Consider the following 18,745-nt stretch of genomic DNA (forward strand, 5'->3'; position numbering starts at 1 on the left):
TAATAATGAACATAAACAACTTAAAGAGCACAGACCTGTACCACCTGACTGCTGCAGATTAATTTCGCCGTTGATCATCACAGGTTTTCATCTCTTCCAAATTGCAGTAGTTATGGTGAACGCAGCATAAACTAAAAACACGCTGATGACATATGATGTCTGCGTGAGCAGGGTGCATGGAGGTATCATGTAAATACATACACTGACAGGCAGGTATGACATTGTATCATTGCATTCGGACCGAATGTGGACGAACATTTTATGGTCCTATGCCTTCCACAGGCGATATACATTTAGACCAGGGGTTTTCAAACTGGGGTCCAGGGACCCCCATGGGTCCTCCAGAAGGTTCTAAGGGGTCCCCAGATAATGTTAAGGTTTCTCTCCTTTCTTGCCATATTCATACTTTCCAGAATGGTATATGTTTGCTTTGTTTCTTTCTAGTGAGTTTTTCTCACTATAGTACCTATATATCTCACTATATACCTCTTTATCTTGCTCACTGGGGTTGTAAGGTAGTATTCTTAACACATTAAACTGCTTAAATACATCTATTGTGAAAGTTGCTTTTACAATTAATTTTGAATTGAAAATGTTCATCTTCAGGTTTATACATCCAACATTAAGTATAGCCAATTTAAGTTTGGAAACAATATGTTGTATTTATAAATGGCACACTTATTATTTATCTAACAGTTCAAATGTTTTTTCATACAGAAAAATATATAGATTGATTTTAGGAAGGTGGTCCCTCATTAAAGGTTCATCATATTTGGGGGTCCTTGGCATCATAAAAGTTTGAAAACCCCTGATTTAGACCACTTAACTTAGTGATGGCTATCCGGATGTGAAGAGACTTTCAACAGGCATAACAAAACACAAAATCACCAGCCTTTAAGCCTAATCCCAGACTAAAATGCATGTTTGAGCTGTTTTAAATGAACGCGACTTTAAATATGTCAGTGCCATTGTTTTGTCTCAGGATTCACACCATTAAAGTTTTTTTCTTAAGCACATTTACTTAAATGTCCTAATTAAACTAAAGCCTAATCCTGGCTTAATCTAAGCCCTGAACAAGGTTGACTAAATGTGATAAAATCTAAAAAGTACCATCTGACAAAGGACTAAGACTAAATTAGCTGACAAAATTAACACTATAAAAGGCACAACTTCTACTATATACAAATCAACATTCAAGCAAACATATAAATACCAGAGAAGGAATTTCTAGTCTGATCGCATTAAGACTAAAATGCAATCCTCTCAGTGTGGCTGTCCATATTTGAACATTTGGGCAACTTCACCACTCGCTGTAGACCCTTGTGGTCAAGGGCAGAAACACTGCCACACAAAACTTATAAAAAAAAGATTATTTGAGATTACCTTCCTCAGCATTTTTGAGGTGTGCATTTTCTTGTTTAGAGAAGAAGTATTGTTGACTCAGCATAACGGTTCTACTAATACTGATTGGTTCATGTTTCTCCACCCAGCTTCCTAGAATCAATTACCAGATGCTTTGAGGAAAAGGTTGTTGTTCCTACATCACACTGCCAGCAAGAACTCTTTAAATCATGTCTTTAAATCACTCCAACACAGGACACAGTACTACAAAACAATAAAGTCCTGCCCGAACAACGACTCGCTCACAGGAAGATTGCCCTCTCAAATGTTACTTGGATAAATCCCAGGTAGCGTGACTTCCTGCAAAAGGAAATGAATGTTTGTTCTGGGTGGATGACCTTCCTAAGAAACCAATACCACATTCACCTGCCTACTCTGACAAAACATCCTCATGAGAGAGTCTATGATTTAGACTAATTACACATATGGTCCAATGTAATGTTTTCTTTGATGAGTCAAAGCAGTAGTCATCAATAGCTTTAAAAAAGACAAATGGCCCTCCACAACCTTTCAGAGAGAGCACATTGATTTTCTTTTTATTCAGAGCTCCTAGGTCTACATAACATACAGCCCAGAATATTTAAGGTATCAAAATCTTAACTAGTCACATCATTTAAAAACGTTGTTCACACTTAGAAGAGAAACATGTTTAAAACAAAAGCATAATCTGCACAATCCTGTTCCCAATAAACGAAACATTTGAGGCTTTTCTTCAAACACGCACCCGTAAGACTGTGAAGATCAAGTTCGATAGCGAAATCTCAAGTATTAGCCATTGGAATTTCCTTTTCCTTCAAAAAACAAAAAAGGAGGCCAGCTTCATGGTCTCAATAGCATAATTCCTTATTCTAAACCCCACAGACTAAAACGTCTGGAGCATAGGGCATAAGACATTGTTTACAAGCTAAAGTCATTTCAGCAGCTCCTTTTATGTGTAAAGTGAAGAGAGGGAAAACTGCAGTTCTGCAGTCATATCCATTTGCTGGTTCACTTCTAACAAAAATTTCTGCAGGAGACCTGACATCTGTGTTCAGTTAGGAGAAAAATAGAAATCTCCAGTACTAGGCTTTTTGGATAAGCGTCAGTGTTATTATTGTAAAACTATTAAAAATTGCTTTCATAAATTGAAGTAAAAGGTCAAATAAAGTATAAATATTATATCAAAATGGCACCTTACGAATAAGTTCAAAACAAAGTACTTAAATTAATAAAACTGAAATAAAACGAAGAAAAAATAAATGGCAAAAGCACGTAAACTAAAATGAAAATGAAAAAGAAAATATAAAATAAAAGGTCATTCAAGTATTAATAAATACTATAAAAGTATACAAATAATACCAAAATAGCACTGGTCCACGTCAGGAAAACTGAAAATAATCATTATACATTCTGAGAGTTTGCCATCTGATTAATTCTGATCCTACAACAGCAGTGCTTGTTTACTTTGCCCTGGAGTATTAAAACTACATTATTAATATAATATTCTCATTACCTTTCCTCCACTGAAGTAGTTTCATCCTCTTCCTCTCTGATAGTCTCCAGTTCAATCTCTGTCCGCTCACGACCAACATCCTGCTTGGTCACACGGCCCAACGGCAGGCAGATGCAGCAGGTACCCATGTTGGCGGTGGCTTTAGCATCTCTATGGCCCCTATGTCTGCGGTCTCTTCGGTCTACAAACTTTCTCATGTAGTGCGACACGCATAGTCACATCTCAACCATGTTTCTGAATTTAGCGTGGGCTGGAGGGTTAAATACGACAAGTCAAACTGCGTCTGACTGAATGGCCCTGGTGACATACTGCAAAACATAAGCAGCCACTGTCCTCTCTCTCAATTACCTCATTGTTTTTCCTCTGTCCTTTCCCCCTGTCAATGCCCTGTTATTACACCAAGTCCCATTTGTTTCGACCAGCACAAACAATGTGTTTTTAGCCTGTCGTGGCTTTCATCTGTCATGGAAGACGTGACAGTACCAGGGGACTTTGTGTCTGGTGCCTTCTTCTTTCTCTAAGGAAGTAGCATACAGTATCTTGACAATATGGATGGCTTGAGGATACAATACAACAATTGTAAACAGAAAAATCAGCCATACTGGTCTCCTACGCTACAGATTAGATCAGAATATGGCTGCCCTCTGGCAAGTTATTTAAACTCACAGTGGGTACTCCTAGGTTGTGTCATTCATTTTGATTTCAGAGTCTGAATTGAATTTAGGTAGCACAGGATGCTCAAAGAGTATAAACAATGCGAGTCGTGACACCATAAAAATATTTTGTAATCATCACAACAGAGTGTGTCCAACTAATGGAAACCTTTTGGGAAAAAAGCCTACCATGAGCCATTAAATTAAATTTTTAAAAATCAAAAATGTATACATAGTTATATATTGAATAAAATCTTCGTTTAAACACTACTATTCAAAGGTTTTGAGGTCAGTAAGATTAAGAAAAAAAAATAATACTTTTATTCAACAAGGCTGCATTAAATTGGCAGTCAAGACATTTATAATGTTACAAAATATTTCAAATAAATGCTGTTCTTTTGAACTTTCTATACTTCAAAGAATCCATAAAATTGTGTCACTGGCTCCCAGAAACATTAAGATAATTTCATTAAGAAACATTAAAATATTTCTTGAGCACCAAATTAGCATATTGATTTCTGAAGGATCATGTGACACTGAAGACTGGAATAACAGCTGCTGAAAATTCAGCTCTGCCATCACAGAAATACATTATATTTTAAATTGTTTTAAAATTATAGTTGTTTTAAATTGCAATAATATTTCACAATACTTTTTTTTTTTTTAAATGTATGTTATTGTTTTTGCATTTTTGATCAAATAAATGCAACACTGATGAGTATGAGACTCTTACCGAACCCAACCCTTTGAAATTATCCTTTTAAAAATACATTAACATACAATTTTTAATACATTTAATTTTTAGGGACAATTGTGGAAAAACATTCAATTTCTATGATGAAGTGAAGTTCTCAAAATTCCATATTTATTTTTGATGGAACAATGTGCTATATTGTGTGAAAGTAAATCTACATAAGGCATAGTCAGACAAAAATTAATGACATAATTAAATAAAAAATATACATTTATGTTTCAACGTGTTGAACTACTGAAATTCTTCAACTTTTATTTATCTTCCTGTCATTCTGATTCAAATTCCAATTCATCATCCTGTGGGATATGGCCAATTCAATTCTAATTCCTGCTCATGAATTGAAAGGGAGCCAATTCTTACATTTGGCCCAAGCCTGGAATGCTCAAGATGATAAGTCATGCCTGGATTCATAAGCAGACCCCCCTGCTGCTGCTGGTGAGATACAAATAACACTATTTCCACCAGATACATTATTAATGCTGCAGGTAGTTCAAAAGGAGCGTTTCTCTTTCTTTCTCATGAGCAGTTCGGTCCACTGCGGCTCCACTGCGCACAGCCCCCACCAAACAGGAAAACATTAAGCAGTCTCGTCACAGCGAAAGGCTCCTGCCTCACTGAAAAACGCAGCATAATCACTTTATCCCCTATTCTCTTCAGAGAAAGAGGGTAAAGGGGAGAGAAAAAGAGAGAGAGGTAATACTGGCACAAACATGCTGTCTCATAATGCCTCATGCTTATGCTGAGAAACATCTGAGGGATCAAACGGAACTAGTGAACAAGAGAAGACACCTCAGATTTCAAATCAATCTTACTGAAGTGAACATCTGCTACTGAGTAAGCATCCATCCTATGTAAACATTACGGTATGAAACAGCTGACTGAGATAAGCCAGAAAGAGCCACTGCACCTATAATATTTGCAATATTTTACTTGCACTGCAATATTTTGTCTGACGTACCGTGACGAAGCACAACCACTGCTCAGCGCTGAGGCTGACTACAAAAGCGAGCCAATCACACTTAGGGATTACACAAAGGAAACAAACACAGTTGATTGGAGCGGATGTCACACACAGACAAGTAAAAGGTCACACACACATTCAAAGTATTCATGACGAGGCCACAACAAAAAATCCGCCAATGTATAGCTATAATAACACACACACACACACAAAATAAATCAAGTAACTTAAAAAAAAAAAGCATTTGACTCTGACTTATAATAAACTGATGAATAATATGCTGTAATTTGCAGGTGATTATCTGCTGGAATCCCTTTTCTCACAACACTGGCATTATTTTTTTATCCAGTTCAGCAGATGTTGAAAGAGGTTAGACATATCTAGAGACTTCCACAGAAAGTTTGCCTGAAACAATTAAAGGGGTTGTCTCATGAGAAATCAAATTGTCATTCTTTTTCTAGATCCGAGAACAATTAAAATCTGTTTTCATAATACTATGAACTTGTATCACAAAAGAGGATAGGAAATTTCAGAACTCAAAACAAGTCACAATGAACTTATTTTATGTAATATTGCAGTTTTTTTGTTTTCTTTTTATAAATGATTAATCCATGAACATCATCATTTTAAAAAAAATTACGTCAAAAACATTAACTTCCCCTCCCCCTCGCAACATTTCTTCTCTAATACGGTGTGTGCATTGAGGCGAGGGTGGGAAAACAATCCATCCCCTCCAGCAAACTGTCACTCACATGAGATCACAGCAATTAGCAAACAATAATGATCCACCAATCTAATTAAAATGCAAAATCATATCCCATCATACATATTTTTTTATTCGAGAAACTGTTTCACTCAGATATACATCACACAATATATAAAATACACAAAAAAACATTGAAATTTAAATAATTTTCAAATATCCTTGAACTTCTGCAATGAAAAAAATGGTTCAGAAATGACTGCCCATGTTTACAAATACACTTATTCTATGGATGGGACACGATGGTTCACTAGTCAAACTTGTCAATTGGTGATGTTGGGGTGGGTAGTATCTAGAGTTCAGCAATGTTGACGCAAGAACACATCTTAACAAATATCAGGCTCAGGAGAAACCAAAAACAGCCTTATTATACAGGGCTATTATATTTGTTTACAGTGCTTGGTTAAAGGATTAGTTCACTTTAAAAGGAAAATTTCCTGATAATGTACTCACCCCCATGTCATCCAAGACATCCAAAAGAAATTACGTTTTTTGAAGTGAAATAATCCTTTAAAAGGTATGGTTCACCCAAAAATAATTTACTCATCCTCATGCCATCCCCAATGTCTATGACTAACTTTCTTCAGATAAACACAAACAAAGATTTTTAAGAAAATAATCCATCTCTGTGGGTCCATATAATGGCATTGAATGAGCATTGATAGTGACGGTAATCCATAAAAACAAATAATGGATGAATCAATATCTGCATTTACATGGACCCTAATAATCAGTTTGTATTTGTAATCGGACTAGTAGCACAGTCGGAATAAAAAAAGACACATGTAACCACATCAATTAGAATAAATTGGCCAAATCCAATTGGAATTTCCTTTGGACAATAAGGGGTGGTTTAAACCTTTTCTAATCCATTCGATAGGACAAAACGAAAAGTTCTACGCATGTGCAATAATGTAGAAATTGCATATGACGTATGAGGCACGAAACAAACTTTTGCTGTTGGATATGGTGTAATAAATTACTGTTGTCTCATTCCAAAATTCTTTTCCACTTATCGTCTGTGAAGTGGTGCAGGACAATGTCATCCCAGCAGTCCTTGCTTCAGACTCTCATCCACAGACACCTAGCTTGTTTTGTTTTGACTTAAACTGCAATTCATCGACTGGCCGCAAGAGACTGGCTCCGAAAAGGAGTCAAATCTGTATCTCCCCCATGTTAAAATGCCAAACTTTACAGCAGAAAAAAATATGTTTACAGCCTGGTACAAAAAGTGGTTTGGACTATATAGCCAATTTTGCCCCTCATGACAACTGTGAGGGGGGTTCATTTTTTTTAGAACTCATCCGTTTAAATTATATCAAGCCTTACATTTCTGCATAATTAAGGGCGTGGATTTCTGCTGCAGTCACTACTAGCCATTTATCTGCTGTATGTTAGTCATCATGTCACCTCAGCTCCACCCATGTCTTTGCCCATTTTCGTTTGACACGCGCGCCGCCCACTTTGGGCTTCAAAAGGCTTCACTACGTCCATAGTTTTATACAGTCTATGGTTTTTACTAGTTGATGAATATAAGCAGCATGGGACAAAGCTTCACTGTGCTCGTGATGGCAGGATGATGGTTAGTGTGCACCAATAGTGTTAAACTCTGTATATTCGTGCAGTCTGTGCATGTCTAAACATTAAATCTGTGACATTTAAACACGTATTTCAACACGATCACTTTATTTAGAGTTTGTGTAGACACTATATTCAGATTCATCAATCGGAATTATTTCATTCCAATTGAAACAAAAAGTGTCCATGTAAACATAGCTGTTGTCTTTGATAGGTGCGTGTAAGAAAATTACTAATAAGCTATGCGTTCTGCCACCAAATACACCCCTTTCAAACTATCAATCCTCAATGTATTAAGTCTTTTTTTACTATAAATCATTGCTTCCGGTATGGTGTCATACGAGTGGTCACAAAAGAGATGTGACGTGGCGCAAGTGCGTTGTGAAGTTTGAACGATAAGTGGCGTTTCTCCATGCTTTAGCGTTTATTCTCGTATGAATTTCACAATGCACTTTCATCTCATGTCACAACATCTCTCTTTTCTAACACTGGATTCCAGGGGGTTAGTGAATAAGCTATGCATTCTGCTCCTAAATACACCCCTTCCAAACTATCAATCCTCAATGTATCAAGTCTAATCTTAAGCATTATTTATTAACTGTTAACTGAAAAAACACAGGAAGGTCTGGGCCGTCCTAATAGGTCTCTAGGTTAAAATGAGCACATATGTCTACAGTAAAGGTTGTAATTAATATACTAAACATGACAGTTCACCTCAAAACACTCAGTAGTAGCCTGATCTGGAGTGTATCTCCACTATATTTCAAACCGATGTGACAGTAGGTAATGTAGCATGACTCTACACCATCAGAAAGTAAAAAGTCAAAAGGTCATTTGCAGGATGAGTGAGCTTTGCCTCTGAAATAAAGGTATGGGACTACTTAAAAACACTGGAACAGTGATGCGTGGAGGGGGGGTTGCTGGTTTGGCACAAATGCTGCTTCACTGATATTGCGTGTAGATGGTGCCTATAGGGAAATCCATCCGCTTTAATCAACATTTAAAGTGTTTTGCCTCCACTCTACTGAAACGCATCACGGTTAATTAACTCATTGTGTCCTGTCCTAAGAACTGCAGGAGACTGAACCAATAGTGTGGTGGGGGGGGGGGGTCAACACACCATGAGTGGATCTGAAGAGAAAGGGCGATTGAGGTAAAAATACCACAAACTGAAATGCTAAATTTTTTCCCAAGAGTTTGAGCTGTGGGAGTGTCGGAGAGCTGGTGTTTGGGAATCTGATTCTCTGTAGGCGGTCATTTTAGGGCTACAGTCTCATGGAAATACAACACTTCCACTGCAGCTCTAGTGGGATGTAAACCCAAATGACAAAAAGGATATTGTCCCAATAGGACACCATTGTGTCTAAGTGCCTGTGGGGAGATATAGAATTGCACAAATTCAGTACAGAATGACTTTTCTGAGTATCTGTTGGCTTTTTGTGGAGGAAAAACTGGGAAATTCACATTTCACAAAGCAAACAAAGTTTTCCATTCCACAAATTCCACAAATGTACACAAATAATCAGAAGCTCTAGCAGGCATTCACTCAAGTGTAAATAGGTCTATATATACACACACACTACCATCTAAAATGTAATGTTTTTAAAGAAATCTCATGTTCACCAATGCTGTACATATATATTCAAGTAACTCAAGTAACATTTCTTCTTATTATTATTATAAAAGTTAAAAACAGTTGTGCTTGCTTAATATTTTTGTGACGAAATACCCTTTTAGGATTCTTTGATGAATAAAATGTTCAAAAGAACAGCATTTATTTGAAATAGTAAAGACGTGTAATGTTACAAAATATTTCTGTCACTTTTGATCAACCCATTAAACAAAAATATTTTCATTCAACAAAAAAAAAAATCTTATTGACCCCAAAGTTTTGAATGGTAGTGAATATTCTCAAGAGGAGGATATTTTATTCCTCCATCGGGCTCATGTAAATGAGTTTGATTTTACTACGGCCGCTCACACTCAACAGTCCCTCCATTGTGTTGACTCCTCTTATTTCCAAAAAACCTGCTGCACAAGCAGCGGCTGTTGTCACGGCAGCGACATGCAGACTTGGCCTGAGCTCAGGCTGTTGGATGAGCAGTGAAGTGAAAGAAGGGGGTTTGGGGGGGGGTTCCTCAAACAGAGAGAGTCACCATGGACCTTACCATCAGGGTAGATGCCATATTTAATTTGATGTGAATTCTGAAACCAGTGACAGAAGTGCAGTTTGTTTAATACTTTGTTTTTCGAAGCATCAAATATATGCCTTTCTAAAAATTTTAAATAAATAACAGGAAACATTGGTTGTGAAAATCAAATGACTTCAGTTAGAACAAATTCTACTCCAAATAACCTGGCGAACTTGTAGCAAAAGAAACATTGAACCAACCAACTGGCACAAGAAGCTTTCGAACTCAGGGCAACCCTGACTCTCCTAGGAAAAATCTCTTCTGTGTGAACCTGCCAATATGAGCCCTTGGTAAGAGGAAGGACAGACTGTCACTCTGATAAACAACACTGACTCTTGACCCTTCTGAAAAGCTGCTGAAGCGAGACAGATGTACAGTGGAAAGGACGTCTCCACACAAGTACTATTCCTCACACGTCTGATCATCCAGGCTGGAGCGGAGGCCTGCTGAGACCACCTGCCATTCACTGAGGCTGAGACGTCAATGCAGGCTACAGAGATGAATCACCTTGACTCTTTATGACTCAGCCAAACCCTTCTGATGTCCACTGAGTTCAATAGGCATTCCTCACGCTGTGCTGACCTTCGAGGACCTTTCAGAAATCATTTGTCCTGAGTCACAATCTCCTAATAAAGTCATATAGGTAGGTCATTCTATGATACAGGTGCCATGTGTCCCTCATACATGTACATGTGCTACATTTATATGCATATTGTGATGAAAACAAAATAAATTATGAAACTAAAAAATGGCTTTTTATAATTCTCTCTACACACAGTATGCACATTTTTAATTGTATTCAATATATAGCAAAAAGAGTCATATTATAACCAGGGCATGACACACCAGACACTGTGACTAGTGGTTTTCCAAAGTTACTAGCCACTCAGTATCTTCACTGGCCACAATTTTGACATGATCAATACCATGGGGAAAAACTGCCATATAGATATTTTTAATATCTCATAATTTGTCAGGAATAATGGATCCGTGCGTCTGGTCTTAAAGTGACAGACCTAATATACTGGCTGGAACTTTAAGACCTGACTCACTAATCCATTATTCTGCGTTTTCTTTCTCAACTCACTTAAAACATACTTGACTGTATTTACGTGAATATTCGCCAAGACCGGCATTTTGACATTATTTTGTGTGTACTTGACGGTTTAGGTGCAATAAGGCAGAGAAAACTAACTCGAGATAGCTTTATGTACACGCACTTTGAGTGCGAGCACAAAATCTCAGGAATGAGTAAAATTATGCGCAATAGACTGAATATTCAACATACACATATTCAACATACACGGCGAAATTCAAGCCCTGTAACACCAACAATATTCATCTGGAGCAAACGAAACGAGTGAGTGAGGGGAGTCGGGTTTGGGTGTCAACTTGCTGTCGGAGAGATGAGAGAGCGAGAACAGCTGCTGGTATGTTGTATCTATTCTGTGGAAAATGAGTATTGGAAGTAGGCATGTGCCGGTATCAAATTTTCATGTTGCGATTAATTGCTGAAGCTTTTATCACGGTATACGGTATTATCACGATATTGAAATTTGTTGCAAAAAAAGTGTTATCATACTATAACAGGTTTAATAACTTTCTTATAACAAAAAGAACCAAACATTTAAATACAATAAAGCAATACACAAAAATGTATAAAGTAAACAAATATTTAAAACAGATTAAATTGTTAAAGAATTATAAAGAACAACAGGTAACACTTTACAATAAGGTCCAGGGCTGAAACGATTCATCGAGTTACTCGATTAACTCGATTACAAAAATTCCTTGAGGCAAAAATTCTGCCTCGAAGCCTCGTTAAATTACTATGACGTGCAGTATACGCGCAGGATCTGATTCACACGGACCGCTGTTCAATGTTCAGGAAGCACACCATAGCGCGTGATACATTTTGAATTTAGTTTAGATTCTAGATGCCCAGAATCACTATAGTAACTGCATGTTTTACACAGTTTATGTAAGTTGATTACCGTTCTTATAGCTGCCACACACACACACACACACACACACACACACACACGGCGCGCGCAAGCCACCTAAGCCAGATCGCTTTCACTTTCATCCTCATAAAGTTTTTCAAGTAAATGCTTTTAAAGCCTTGCCAGTTTGAACATTGAAGCGATTGTGCACTATTCAAAAACAACAATACGGAAAACTTATCCGTTCAGTGCTCAGCTTTTTTCTGTGACACGGAGAGTTGAGCCGTGTCGCGTCTCTGACAACGCGCGCGCCCTGAAGGCAGACATCTTTTCACTTGAAGATCGCGCGCGGAGAGCAGCGCAGAAACGCAGTGTCAACGCCGTCCTGTGACTAAAGTAAAGTCACTAAAGTAGCTTAGAAACTCAACCGTTAAAGGCATATATTTGAATACCTTTGAAGTAATTACAAATTACAGCTTCATAATGAATAGAAACGGAATGAGTAATTCACACACACAATCACTCTCTCATTAATGCATCCAAATAAATGTAATGTAGGTCTACTACTGTGTTAATGTATTTGTTGTACAACAAACAAAAATCTGCCCCACAGACATCAATAACTGCTGAAAGTGAACCGTTTCCTTCAAGTATTTTAAAATCACAAAGAAATGCACTTTGCATTTGTTGGAAAAATTCCAACTTTAATAGTAGAAAATCAGTAACACACACGCTCAGTAACAGTATCAGTAACACCTCTCTCTCGCGCCAGTCAGACCAATCGTGGCAATGCATCACAATGAAGCCTCACACACACACACACACACACAGGTTGCTAGGTTACCATAGCAAATAGGCTCACCCCAGAAATGATATATTATTTGTTAGTAGCCTAATGGTAAATGCTGCAGGTGTAGAAATCTACATAAAAGAGATTTACTTTGATGTCAGGGTTAGATTACAGCATGAAACCTGTTGTGCATATTAATCAATTAAATTGCTTTTCCTCTTCATTTTTGTTATATGCATTATTTGTTTTGGTTGTTTAAAAACACATATATATTTTATCCGATTAATCGATTAATCGATCGATTAAGTGCTCGATTAATCGATTACAAAAAGAATCGATAGCTGCAGCCCTAATAAGGTCTCACTAGTTAATGCATTAACTAAACAGAGCGAATAGCTACATTTTTACAGTTAGCCTATTATTCTTTGATAATGTTAGTTAAAAAAGCAACTGTTAGTGTTAGCTCAGGTCCAATAAATAATACAGTTACAACTTTTGACTTTAATAATGTGTTATTAAATGCTGAAAATTAACTAAGATTAATACATGCTTTAGAAGTATTTTTCATTGTCAGTTTGTTAATGAATGAACTAATGTTAAATAATGGAGCCTTATTGTAAAGTGTGTGACTGAACAACAATCAGAACATATTCAAACAATATCTAGGGCATGCCATTTAGTCCAGATTAAAATATAAAATGTTTAAGTTTGAAAATGAACAGCCTTAAGTCTTTAAGTATTAAGTATTTGGTTATGTGATGAGCACCGTATCGTTTTGTTTACGAGAGTTACCGGGGAAACGGCTGCATTTCTGCTGTTCCGTCAGCGCCCTCTGCTGTCAGAGAGTTAATGCGCGTCCTTCACTCGCGTTCCTCTTTGACATATTTTTCATTTTAAACGGTTGATGGGTAAATTATTCTTAAATTATTCACGGTATTTTGAAGTGCCCACAATAACAATATTGTGCATGTTCATTATTGCAGTATATATTCGTATTAACATATACCGGCACATGTCAAATTGGAAGCATTTCAGTATCAATATATATATTTTTGACAACACTACATTGCACTTAGTTTATTATTTCAGATGCCTTTTTAAAAGATTACAACAAATCTATATACAATACAACCCACCAAAGTGGCTAGTAGGAGTGACTGCGTTACATGCCACTGCTGAAATCCACCCGCATTTGGGTGTTAATGTCAAGCCCTGATTATAACTATTAACTACTATTATTAAAAAAAAATTATATTTAGAGCCTGAGCACCAATGGTGCGAGGTCCCTCTTGGAATTGCTCCGTTTTTTTATTCCTATGATGGCAAAGCTGAATTTTCAGCAGCCATTACTCCAGTCTTCAGTGTCACATGTTCCTTCAGAAATGTAAATGTCTAAAACTAAATATTCAACTATTACTGATCTGCCCGCATTGAGACTATATGATATTGACACTCTGTTTTCTGTTTTCACCAGAGCGGCTGTACAGCCGAATCAAATTATCTTGCATTATTTCCTGTTTAACACTGTGAAGCTGCTTTGAAATAATCTGCATTGTAAAAAGCGCTGTATAAATAAAGGTGACTTGACTTAAAACGGTCACTTTTGACCAATTGAATGTGTCCTTGCTGAAAATGTAAAAAAACTAAAATTAGTGTTTATGGATTGTAGTTTAAATAATACATTGGATTGTCAATAATTATATTCCAACATATACGCATGTTAATGTATTAATTTAGCTTGAGATTGCACAATAATAGGCCTAACTAACAACAGAATGTTTGAAATCGACCTCTTTAAAGGTCAACTGCAGATCCACCTTCAGTCTCCTGCATACAGTGATGGAGAACATGTGCCTCTCTGTCAGCAGCGCCAGGGATGTCTCATAATGAGTGGAAACATCTGAGAGCCCTATTCCCCCATTCACATCACTTAATTAGATGAATGCTGGATGGATACAGACATACATTAAATCCATTAGCTATAGGTTTTACGGGACTTATTAAATGTTTGGCATAATTCAAGACTGCAGTATATCAAATTTGGATAATAATCCAGCATGCCGGTCCGGATACAGATCAGTCCCCCATGAACTACAAAAATAATAATCACATCAGCAGAAATGATGGTCTCTGAGAGTAGCTATGTAACGCAAGCGTGCTTTGTCTCAAGGACAGTCTAAGCATCACTCTCTCCCTGCTGCTGCACATTTAACAACATCCAGTACTGTACACTATTTGCAGTCTACAGCAATGAATGTTGATTTATAAAACTACAAGAGGATGAAGAAAAAAAAGTTTGAAGTGAGGGAAAGCACACAGCCACTTATGACTGCCAGTCTTGACACAAATGGTGCATGATAAATTCTTTGGCATAAGTGAGTGACCACAAATGACCACAGACAGTAAACAATACAATTTAAACCACAAAATGGGCAGATTAAAACAGTGGAAGGCACTCACCATACCTAAAAAGGCAGAAATAAGCAACAAAGTATGCAGCCTTTTCTATTCTAGCATTCTTCACCAAAAATAACAATCAGCTCCCTTTTCTATCCCGTTCACACAAAATGACACAAAGACAATGTCCAGCAGGATCAAAACAGGAACTCTAATGTCATTTAGCCCACAAATAAGTTCATTACTTTACAGTCTTGACATTTCAGCTCTCAAAGGCCTCTGAGCTGCACTGTTCAGTATTTGACTGTGCCCAGACGCAGCACAATGAGTCCCTTCACGTGGCCCACAATAAAACTGTCAGCAATAACACATTTCTAAAATCATTTTCTTTGACCTTTAAAACACCCCCCTCACTATAGTGGCTTTGTCGAGATGCATTTTTCTGGTCAGACACCAGTGGAGCATTGAACTAACAAATAAACAGCTTTATGGGAAAGTGGTGCTATTTAGATGCAAAGAAGAGTGCACCACGCTAATGCATTCTGGATTGCATGGGCTACGTTGGTGGCACATCAAGATAACTGGGTGATTATCATGTTATTCCCCATTGGTAGATTTCTCAGATGCAGTGACTGCCTGGTATTTTTGGCATCTGTGTACGATGCATACGAGACTTGTGTGAATAAAACAATTGAATAATACAGATGGAGGTCATATCACAAACATCCAATTTCAATAAAGAAACCGAGTTACCACAAGATGCAATAGATCTGTCACTGTAGGATCGTGCACTTTATATTTACTCTGGTGAATGAATTCCAGGACTCTCCAAAGCTAATACTGAAAATAAGCCACAAGTAAACATCCTTTTCACTGCAATGCTGCAGCAAATCATTGCATGGTGATTGTGTAGAAGGCAGCAAAGATAGACATCACTCTGTGATGAGGAAAATCTTATAGTAGCTTCACATTGCCTCTCATTTGCTTCTGCTGCCCCAATTGGTTTGTTAATGTGCGGTATAAAGTGCAATCACATCGGTTGTTTACTGCCAGCTGTTGGGTTGATTTCTCAATTCAATTAAACACGCAGTTTAAACAAACTAATTATCTGTCAGCCAAAAAAACATGTTTTTATTTGTCACATGGAACAGGTCCTATAGTAAAGGACGTTGAATTACTATGAATAACTAGATACTTTGGATATGATGATGGAGGTCTGGTTGCGGATTCCACATTAGTGGAGCCGAATGGGTAAAGTGACATTGGAAAGCCAAGCCACCATGAATTGGCTGTGTGATCTAGCCATATATCTCTGTCATTCCACGGGCATATGGGCACATGCACGTACAGACAGAGTACAACATCCGCTAAATGGGGAGGGTTAAGGTCCTGCACATTGCCATACATGAGGAGAATTTTAATGGGAAAACCCATCCAGTCCTGCTGGGTAATGCCCTGTATTTTCACCATTAAGTGGGCACAGAGAGAGGTAATGGGCTGAACGCGTGACTGTAAACAGTGAAAGCCCTAAAAATCAAAGATTCTCTTTGTCATCATATAACTTAGATTGAACACAATCAGATCTCTTTGCCATCATCACTTGAAATGTAATGTCATCCAAGACAACTAGACAGGTAAAGCTATAATACAAACATACAGTGCTAATAAAATAAATAAGCAGTAATTCTACCAAACTATACTAAGGTTTAAAAAACATGTTAAAGTAATAGTAGAATGGAATATAATACTGAAATATTCATGATATTCCAACATTAGTATTGTCCATTTCAGATGTACGGCTGAAAATAGCATCTACTGGTTCCGAGGGAAACCATCTTTCAGAGTATTTAATACATTTGTAAAGCGTTATCTTGGGAAACATTATCTAGGGAATTATGACATTTTATTGCAAATAGGATAACATATTTGCTTTCATTTCTGTACTATTAGTGCTGCCAATTCACAATAGCTTCTAGGACAACTTTGTTTAAGAATTAATCACAACAGAAGAGATGGATGGCAGATGTCAAAAAACAAATATATATATACTATGTCAATATCTATGTAAAAATGTAATTGACAACCTGTCATATTAAGGCGATATAGGCAACGATCTTTAAAGCAGCACTGACCACTTAAGAACACTGCTACCCAAACCTGTCCTGAGGACCCCCACCACTGCACATTTTGTATGTCACCTTCATCTAACACACCTGATTCAACACACCAGTTCATTAGTACAGACTGCAAGACTTTACTTGGGTATGTCTGATTAGGGAGACATCCAAAATGTGCAATGGTGGGGGCTCCCCAGGACATGTTTGAGAAGCACTGTCTTCAGCTAATTGCTCCAGGCAGCTCCTGTACTTCTCTCCCTGCCAGAGTCCACTTCATCTCACTTCTGCTGCTCACTAGCTGGCCATGAGTATCCTCGTCTACTGAACATGGTGGAGATGGATGTAGACGAATGGATGGATTGACTGATTACTACATGAACTAAAGAACAGATGGATGGATGATGGATGGATGGATACGATAAATGAATAAATGATAATCAGACTGATCACTGTACAAACAGTGATAACTGAACAAACCAATGGATAAAAAGACTGATAGATGGAAATCATTGCCCCAATCCACACCCAAGAGCAATCCGGCAGTAAACATTCAAACACTCACTCAACCCTCCGACTGGAGCAGACAGCGGACACTGATCACTGCGAGAGGCGGGAGTGAGTGAGCGCTCGTTGGGGAGGGCTTTGCAGTTGCACTCGCATCCTCACGGTCTCACAAGGACAAACACAGAAATGTACTATCGCTTACTTTATAAAGTAGCTGGCGCCGTCCTCGGTGAAGCCCTCTTCCCATCCCCGCGGTAAATCTAAGGGGAGAGAAATATTTGTACAAAACTCCATTAAGTTTTTAATGAAACAGAAAGTAGCCCTCCATCAATTATGCAGAGGACGTGTTTCCACTGCTTACTTTAAACACATTTACTTGCGGTATCCGACTAACTAAGGATGCAAAGTTTAGACTAGAAAGCATAGTTTATTACTGTACCTGATCGTATCATGTGTCCCGAGTTGACAGGTTCACCAGTGCGGGGATGGAGCCAAGTAGTGCCGCGAGTTTTGTCGCTGGAAAGCAGAAACACCTGTTACGAGACCCATCGGAAAATGTGCAGATCTGCAAGAACCGCATTAAAATACAACGGCTGTGATTAAACCCCTAATGGGCTGCTTACTTGATGAAAAAAACCCTGCCATCCCTGCACACTCCATAGGACCAGTGATCAGGTAGTGTGTCCCGCCCGAGCGGAGCCGCCATGATCCCGGTTTAAAGTGAGAGCTGCGCCGCAGAGTTTCCAGGGAATCGGACAGTCCGATAATCACCACTAGGGCTGCACTGCTGTTAAAGGGGCAGGCCAAACTTGGAGAAAGTCTTTTGTCCCAGATATAAGCCGACAGAAAAGAATGAGGGTATCATTAATTAGGCGGGATGTTGATGCTGCTGTCGCCCACGGAATTCTACCTTTTATTACAGCAAAGTCAATGATGTAAGATACTTCATGCATGTATTCACACAGATCGGAGTTAACGTTACACTTTGAAACCTGAACGGATTAACATTCCCGCAAATCACAGGCGCATTCTGAAACAGTTGGATAATTGTTCAACTTGTCAGATTTGTATTAAAGCCAGATTGCGTTGGAAATGTGTTGTGCTCATGACAACAGTCTTCAGAGATTTGAGCTTTTTGGCAGGTAACAAGTAGGCAAACAGTTGCTAATGATTTAAATGACAACAAGGTAACGTTAAGTG

The 18,745-nt window shown here is 37.9% G+C and overlaps 1 protein-coding gene across 2 annotated transcripts in view; it reads right to left on the bottom strand.

Moving 5' to 3' along the window:
- Nucleotides 1-18,331, bottom strand: part of plekha7b (pleckstrin homology domain containing, family A member 7b) — a 139,404-nt gene extending 121,073 nt beyond the window's left edge. The window contains exons 1-3 of one of the 2 annotated variants that reach the window (XM_079810525.1): nt 18,169-18,331; nt 17,985-18,061; nt 17,748-17,805 (exon numbers count right to left, since the gene is read on the bottom strand). In XM_079810525.1, coding sequence (XP_079666651.1) covers nt 17,748-17,805; nt 17,985-18,061; nt 18,169-18,251 — 218 coding nt within the window. In that variant the 5' untranslated portion in view covers nt 18,252-18,331. Of the gene's footprint in view, nt 1-2,893; nt 3,142-17,747; nt 17,806-17,984; nt 18,062-18,168 lie in introns of those variants that run through there. The other variant, XM_079810528.1, reaches the window with a different exon arrangement.
- Nucleotides 18,332-18,745: the final 414 nt, after the last annotated feature.

Source organism: Gobio gobio (assembly GCF_949357685.1).
Source record: "Gobio gobio genome assembly, chromosome: 2".
In the NCBI taxonomy this organism is placed as follows: domain Eukaryota; kingdom Metazoa; phylum Chordata; class Actinopteri; order Cypriniformes; family Gobionidae; genus Gobio; species Gobio gobio.